The 9,112-nt window shown below is 42.5% G+C and overlaps 1 gene segment (V, D, J or C); it reads left to right on the top strand.

Annotated features, from left to right (window-relative positions):
* The first annotated feature begins 8,378 nt into the window (after positions 1-8,378).
* Positions 8,379-8,883, top strand: LOC129833605 (Ig heavy chain V region 23-like). The segment is given in 2 exon segments: positions 8,379-8,470; positions 8,579-8,883. Coding segments are annotated over 2 exon segments (348 nt in total).
* Positions 8,884-9,112: the final 229 nt, after the last annotated feature.

Below are 9,112 nucleotides of genomic sequence, written 5' to 3'. Positions count from 1 at the left end.
CTGACCTGCTGAGGTGCACAGTAGGCCTGGTGCGTGGTGCCGGAACTGGTGGTACCGGACTGGAGACATGCACCTCAAGGCTAGTGCGGGGAGCAGGAACAGGGCACACTGGACTCTCGAAGCGCACCATAGGCCTGGTGCGTGGTGCCGGCACTGGTGGTACCGTGCTGAGGGCACGCACCTCAGGGCGAGTGCGGGGAGAAGGAACAGTGCGTACAGGGCTCTGGAGACGCACAGGAGGCTTGGTGCGTGGTGCCGGAACTGGAGGTACTGGGCTGGAGACACGCACCATAGGGCTAGTGCATGGAGGAGGAACAGTGCGTACGGGGCTCTGGAGACGCACAGGAAGCCTAGTGCGTGGTGTAGGCACTGATGGTACTGGGCTGGGGCGGGGAAGGTGGCGCCGGATATACCGGACCGTGCAGGCGTACTGGCTCCCTTGAGCACCGAGCCTGCCCAACCTTACCTGGTTGAATGCTCCCCGTAGCCCTACCAATGCGGGGAGGTGGAATAACCCGCACTGGGCTGTGGAGGCGAACCGGGGACACCATGCGTAAGGCTGGTGCCATGTACACCGGCCCAAGGAGACGTACTGGAGACCAGATATGTTGAGCCGGCTTCATGGCCCTTGGCTCAATGCTCAATCTAGCCCGGCCAGTGCGGGGAGGTGGAATAACCCGCACCGGGCTATGCACGCGTACAGGAGACACCGTGCGCTCTTCCGCATAACACGGTGTCTGCCCGTACTCCCGCTCTCCACGGTAAGCATGGGAAGTGGGTGCAGGTTTCCTACCTGCCCTCGCCACACTACCCTTTAGCCACCCCCCCCCCAAGAAATGTTTTGGGTTTCTTCTCAGGCTTCTTACCGCGCTGTCGTGCTAACCTCATTCGGCGGTATCCCTCCGCACATTGCTCCATCAAATCCCAGGCGGGCTCCGGCACTCTCCCTGGGTCAACCGACCACCTGTTTATTTCCTCCCAAGTGGTGTAACCCAGATCAGGCTCCTGCTGCCGAGCTAGCTCCTCAAACCGCCGCCTCTCCGCTTTAGCTGCCTCCAGCTCTGCTTTGGGGCGGCGATACTCCTCTGGCTCTGCCCAGGGTCCTTTACCATCTAGCTCGTCCTCCCATGTCCAGTAGTCCTGTATACTGGGCCGCTGCTGCTGCTGTCGCTGCTGCCCGTTGCTACGCTGCTTGGTCCTTTGTTGGTGGGTGGTTCTGTAACGGCTTTCTTCCAGGGGTGAAGGAGAGGACCAAAGTGCAGCGCGGTTAGTGTTCAACATGTTTAATTTGACGGTAAACTGTGAACAATTACAACAATACAAAACAACAAACGTGAAAACCGATACAGTCCTATCTGGTGCAGAACACAAACACAGAGACAGGAAACAACCACCCACAATCCCCAACACAAAACAAGCCACCTATATATGATTCTCAATCAGGGACAACGATTCACAGCTGTCTCTGATTGAGAACCATATTAGGCAGGACACAGAAACAGACGAACTAGACACACAACATAGAATTCCCACCCAGCTCACGCCCTGACCAACACTAAACAAGCAAAACACATAAGAACTCTGGTCAGGACGTTACACACAGCTTGGATTCTACAGCCTGCAGGGAAAACACTGTCGTGGATTGGAATGAAATATACTGGAGGAACACACCACAAAGACTCCCTGAAAAACAAGTTCAGCCTCACTTTAGACTCCTTCGGCAATACTGTGACTTTAACAGGACTGAGTCTGCAGACTGAAGACACAGCTGTGTGTTATTGTGTTTGATGACCACAGTGATACAGACCAGCACCAGACCTATACTAAAACTCACTCACCCCTTAAACAGTAGGAGTTATATGTAATTACCAGGAGTGGGCGATATTAGCCTTCTTAATAAAATAAATCCAAATCCCCTCATGGAATGACACATTTAGTTTATTAAGTTACTAGTTTATAATAGTTTGATAAGATATAAAATTCAAAAGGCACTCGCACATCTGAGCAATCTTATTTGCAGGTGCATGGCAACAATTGAACAAGATGAAGGAAAAAGGAAACCGCACCCTGCTCTTGATAGTATCACTGATATTTGATAAGCTTACGTATCGGCCTCACGGCCTGTGTCAGAGCTTTCGTAATTTTTTAAAATTTTGCACCTTATGTAGACCTAGCCCCACCCACATCCATTCCACACATCGAAGGGGGTTGGAGGCAAAGGAAAAACAAATAAGTGCTACCAAATATAACAATATGCATTTCATAAATATTACAAAAGTGTAAAAATAAGACTTATTAAACACGTCTGTAAAACCACAATGAGGACATAGCAAGTTTCCATTAGTCAGTGGGTACATCGTACGAAAAACATCAGTAATCTTCAATAGGCACATAATTCATGTTCAAATTCACAACATAACATACATATGTTTTCCACATACAATATATAAGGATATATTGAACATATATTACACAAACCTCAACCACAAAGCAACTATCCAGGTAGACAAGTGCTCAGATTTTTTTTGTATGTGCAAAGATTTAAACTCATCCAATGAACCATTGCATTTCTGTTCAAAATGTTGTGTCAAGACTGCCCACATGTGCCTAATTTGTTTATTAACTTTACATGTTCAAAACTGTGCACTCTCCTCAAACAATAGCATGCTATTCTTTCCATGTAATAGCTACTGTAAATTGGACAGTGCAGTTAGATGAACAAGAATTTAACTTACTTCTCAAAGCCATGCATGCAAGAAGCTGTAACGGTCCTGACCTGTTTTATGTTGTTTTTGTATGTGTTTTAGGTCAGGGCATGTGTTTTGGGTGGGCAGTCTATGTTATCTGTTTCTATGTTGGTTTTGGTTGCCTGGTATGGCTCTTAATTAGAGGCAGGTGTTTTGCGTTCTCCTCTAATTAAGAGTCATATTTAGGTAGGGTGTTCTCACTGTTTGTTTGTGGGTGATTGTCTCCTGTGTCTGTGTCGATGTTACACCATACGGGATTGTTTCGGTTTGTTCGTGCGTTTTTGTAGTAAGTACTTGTTCGTTCGTTCTGCGTGTGTTATGTCAGTTCGTCGTACTAAGTCTGTCTATTTTCGTTTTGTTATTTTGTTAGTTTATTCAAGTATAGTTTGTTTCGTTTTGTATTGTAAAGAAAATTCATCATGTATTCACAACCCGCTGCGCCTTGGTTCGATCACTACTCCTCCTCTTCTTATGAAGAGAGAGAGGAACGCCGTTACAGAAGCCTTGAACTGGTGCATATATATGTATCTGACCTCGATATGATAGAAGGTCTCAATTTGTCTTATTGCCTTGTAACTGATTGCTTCTAGAAAGAAAGAAGGAACACCATGATCAAGATGAGCTAGCTACTAGTTTAACTTCTCTGGGATAGGTGGGACGGTAGCGTCAAAATCCAGAAAAAATGTAGCGCGCCAAATTCAAATATATTACTATAAAAATCAATCTTTAATGAAATCACACATGAAAGACACCAAATTAAAGCTACACATGTTGTGAATCCAGCCAACATGTCTGATTTCAAAAAGGATTTACGGGGAAAGCACACCAAAAAATGATGTTAGCTCAGTACATAGCCACAGAAAAACAGCCATTTTCCCAGCAAAAGATTGTAGTCACAAAAAGCAGAAAAAGAGATAAAATGAATCACTAACCTTTGATGATCTTCATCAGATGACACTCATAGGACATCATGTTACACAATACATTTATGTTTTGTTCGATAATGTGCATATTTATATCCACAAATCTCGGTTTACATTGGCGCCATGTTCAGAAATGCCTCCAAAATATCTGGAGTAATTGCAGAGAGCCACGTCAAATAACAGAAATACTCATCATAAACGTTGATGAAAGATACATGTTTTACACATAATTAAAGATACAATTGTTCTTAATGCAACCGCTGTGTCAGATTTAAAAAAAACTTTACGTAAAAAGCACACCATGCAATAATCTGAGAAGGCGCTCAGATTTAACAACATTTCTCCGCCATGTTGGAGTCAACAGAAATACGAAATTACATCATAAATATTCCCTTACCTTTGATTATGTTCATCAGAATACACTGCCAGGAATCCTAGTTCCACAATAAATTGTTGTTTTGTTCGATAATGTTCATTACTTATGTCCAATTAGCTACTTTTGCTAGCATGTGTAGTACACGTGTCCAAACGCTCGCGCAGATGCAGGAAAACGTCGGACGAAAACTTCAAAAAGTTATATTACAAGTCGAAAAAACTGGTCAAACTTAGTAGAGAATCAATCTTCAGGATGTTGTTATCATTTATATCCAATAAGGTTCCAACCGGAGAATTCTTTTCAGTCTCTATAAGTAATGGAACGCATGGCGATATCATGAGGAAAGCGCGTGAGCAAGAACTGGCAACTGCCAGACCAATGACTGAAACACCTTCCATCCGGCCCCACGTCACACTAGAGGCTTTATTCAGCGTTCTACAGACTGTTGACATCTAGTGGAAGGCGTAGGAAGTGCAAACAGATACATATATTACAGGGAATTGAATAGGCGATGACTTTAACATCAACCAGTCTCAGAATTTTCACTTCCTGTTTGGATTTTTTCTCAGGTTTTTGCCTGCCATATGAGTTCTGTTATACTCACAGACATCATTCAAACATTTTTAGAAACTTCAGAGTGTTTTCTATCCAATAGTAATAATAATATGCATATATTAGCATCTGGGACAGAATAGGAGACAGTTCACTATGGGCACGCAATTCATCCAAAAGTGAAAATGCTGCCCCCTATATCAAAGAAGTTAAAGCAATTAAAGATCTAATTGATACAAATAATGAATGCATGGGCTACATTTATGAGAATAATATATATGCATTTGCTTACCATATCAAGCTTGAAGAATGAACAGTCATTTATCACTCAAAACAAGTGTTGTGATTGCACCACAAACATATTTTCAGGGTGGGGTGTCACCCTCCTCCCAATACAGCCTCTTCCAACACCATGGGTAATGGTATCCATGGTACCCATCCACCAGAGGGGATGACTGCCGTTTTACGGGCTCCTAACCAACTGTGCTATTTTTTTTTTTTTCACATTGTTTGTACATCATGTTGCTGCTATCGTGTCTTATGACCGAAAAGAGCTTCAAGACATCAGAACAGCGATTACTCACCTCGAACTGGACAAAGATATTCTTTAATGAGTCCGACGCGAAGGATATACTGCTTTTTCAAGACCAGGCCCAAATCCTCATCATCCGCGTGAAGAAAAGACTGAGAAAAAGGGGGAGGAGGGCGGGATGCCTTGTGAGAATTTGCCGGTGAGTAGGTAAACCACCACTACAGCCATATTATTGGCCAACGTGCAATCATTGGAAAATAAACTGGATGATCTACAATTATGACAATCCTTAATGGGATATTAAAAACTGTAAAATCTTATGTTTCACCGATTATCCACAACATGGATAATTTAGAGCTGGCTGGGTTTTCCGTGCATCGGCAGGACAGATCAGCTACTTCTGGTAAGACGAGGGGCAGGGGTATATGTCTACTTGTCAATAACTGCTGGTGCGCGATGTCTAATATTACAGAAGTCTCGAGGTGTTGCTCGCCTGAGGTAGAATACCTCATGATAAGCTGTAGACCACACTGACACTGACATTTTCAACCTCTACCTGACTGAATCTGTAATACCTAAATGTTTAAAACAGACCATCCCTGTGCCCAAGAAAGCGAAGGTAACATGCCTAAATAATTACCGCCCAGGAACACTCACGTCGGTAGCCACACTGATTCTCAACACGGGGGCCACTCATGGATCTGTGCTTAGTCCCCTCCTGTACTCCCTGTTCACCCACAACTGCGTGGCCAAGCACGACTCCAACACCATCATTAAGTTTGCTGACGACGCAACAGTGGTAGGCCTGATCACCAACAACGATGAGACGGCCTATAAGGAGAAGGTCAGAGACCTGGCATTGTGGTGCCAGGACAACAACCTCTCCCTCAGTGTGAGCAAGACAAAGGAGTTAATCGTGGACTACAGGAAAAGGAGGGACGTACAGGACCCCATTAACATTTGATGGGGCTGTATTCTATGCTACTGCAAGGCAAGCAGTACAGGAGCGCCAAGTCTACCCCCAAGCCATAAGACTGCTGAACAATTAATCAAGTGGCTACCCGGACTATTTACCCCTTAGTTTTTATACTGCTGCTACTCACTTTTTACACTTTACCTTGATTAACCTGTAACCCTGCACATTGACTCTGTACCTATATCCCTGTGTATAGCCTCGTTATTGTTATATAATTTTATTGTGTTACTTTTTGATATTTTTTTTTACTTTAGTTTATTTACTAAATATTTTGTTAAATCTATTTCTTGAACTGCATTGTTGGTTAAGGGCTTGTAAGCATTTCACGGTAAGGTCTGTTATATTCGGTGCATGTGAAATAAAATTAGATTGGAATTGATTTTGATTTGATTTGAAAAGTTAAGTTTTGCTTTGATGTCAAGTCAACTCATATTGTTGCTACCTTCGCTGTTGTGTTAGCTAACATGCTACTGAACAGTGACACTATTATATTTACATCCATAATGGCACTTAAAGACAACAATATACTAGCTTAAATGTGTTAAGGCAAATAATTACTTAGCTAGCTTAATTGTGCAAACATTATTATATTTAACGTTAGCTAGCTAGCTAAGCACTAACCAGTCAGTGGCACTGACAGATTGAAACTGATATCAACTAATTGTGTTTCACTTTATCCCATAAAAAATGACATTGCTAACTAGGCATCAATTAGCTAAGACTATTTTAAGTTTATTTGGAAATGTAAATAATAAGTTAGACACTCAACAACAACTTCTGGCAACATTTTGTATCACACTATTTAGATTGCAGTAAATTTGCCACAAACTTGTGGGGAGTTTGGTGCAAAAATTCATTTTTTTTAAGGGTGGATCAGACAAGCTAAAGGGAAAAAGTTTGAGTGGATTGGTCATATTCATGGTGGTAATACGTATTACTCCCAGTCATTTCAGGGTAGATTCACCATCCCCAGAGAAGACTCCAGCAGTAAGCTGTACCTACAGATGAACAAGACTGAGGACACAGCAGTTTAATACTGTGCCTGATACACACAGTGAGAGAGAGTGGTGGGGAGCCGTACAAAAAACACTTCACCATTCAGCACAAGCAGCTTCAGACACTCAGTTCTTAGTGAACAGTGTCTGTCCTTAGAGGCCGTCTGAGTCCTGGAGAGTAGAGAAGAGCAGCTCCCACCAGTTCAGTTTCAACACAAACCATGTTCCCTGCATCTCTGCTGCTGGCAGCTGTCTCATGTGAGTGTCTTCCTCAACAGTATAAACTAAAAGGAATATTAACAGCTTCAATATACACTCAGTCATTTCCATGTTCACAGTGATACTAATGAATGGTTTTCATGTTTTTTTCTCCAAACAGGTGTTCATTTTGATGTTGTTCTAACTCAGCCAGGTTATATGGTTGTTAAGCCAAAGATATTTATTGGGGGGGTCATAAACCTTACCCACAGGCCAACGTCATGACACTATCTAACAGGTGAGGATAATAACAATGTTCCTCAAAGTAATAAGTCAATCAGGTTTTATTTAATTCAACATGATCTCTACTTTCTATTTCCACAGGTTTTCAGGGTCAGACACTAACTGAGTCTGGACCAGTGGTTAAAAAGCCTGGAGAATCCCACAAACTGACCTGTACATATTCTGGGTTCACATTCAGTAGATACCATGCGGCTTGGATGGAATTTGGACTTTGTTGCCTTTATACACACTGGTGGTTCGAGTCCATTCTATTCCCAGTCAGTCCATCGAGTCCATTCTATTCCCAGTCAGTCCAGGGTAGATTTACCATCTCCAGAGATGACTCCAGCAGTAAGCTGTACCTACAGATGAACAGCCTGAAGAGTGAGGACACAGCAGTGTATTACTGTGCCCGGTATACATATTCAGAGAGAGTGGTGAGAGAGCTGTTCAAAAAATACTTCTCCATTCAGCACAAGCAGCATAAATACCCTCAGATTGTTGTTTTATGACAATGTTCACAAGCACAACCATGGAAATACATTTTAATAATGATCATAATTTTAATACATTTTTTCAACATATTAGGATTACCAACAATTCAATAAACTATCCATGTCATGTGTGTCCCATAATTGAGGCCTTTTCTAACCCCCACCATTTTTCACTAACATTGGCAGTTACTTTCTCCCTGTTTCACTATCTTATGCAAATATCACTTGTCGCTAGACTCCTCTCACTCTCTCCATTATATAAACAGTCTCTCATTGTGTGACCCATGGTACGTCCCTCTAAATCCTGGAGTAGAGAAGTGCATCTCCAACCAGTTCAGCTTCAACACAAACCATGTTCTCTGAAACTCTGATGCTGCTGCTGGCAGCTGCATCCTGTGAGTCTTTGAATCTGGGGGAAATAATACATTAATGAAAACGTAATTAGACTGATTTGACACTATTTGGAGCTTGTAATTATCTCTTCCTTACTTCTCTTCCCACAGGTGTTCACTGTGAAGAACTCACTCAGCCAGCCTCTATGACTGTCCAGCCAGGTCAATCACTGACCATCTCCTGTAAGGTCTCATATTCTGTTACTAGCTATTGGACAGCTTGGATCCGACAGCCTGCAGGGAAAACACTGGAGTGGATTGGGCAAATATATACTGGAAACACAATCTACAAGGATTCACTGAAAAACAAGTTCAGCCTCACTTTAGACTCCTCTAACAAGATAGTGACTCTAACAGGGCAGAACCTGCAGACTGAAGACACAGCTGTGTATTATTGTTCCCGAGACTCACAGTGATACAAACCAGGGCCAAACATGTACAAAAACTCACTCATTCCTTAAACAGTTGGAGTTACATGTATCAATTAAGAGGTGTGATATTTAAAAAAAACATGTATTTATTTATTTCACCTTTATTTAACCAGGTAGGCCAGTTGAGAACAGTTCTCATTTACAAATGCGACTTGGCCAAGATAAAGCAAAGCAGTGTGACACAAACAACAACACAGATATTACACTTCTTAAC

Source organism: Salvelinus fontinalis, chromosome 34 (genome assembly GCF_029448725.1).
Source record: "Salvelinus fontinalis isolate EN_2023a chromosome 34, ASM2944872v1, whole genome shotgun sequence".
Taxonomy (NCBI): domain Eukaryota; kingdom Metazoa; phylum Chordata; class Actinopteri; order Salmoniformes; family Salmonidae; genus Salvelinus; species Salvelinus fontinalis.
This window is presented reverse-complemented; position numbering and strand designations above follow the sequence as displayed.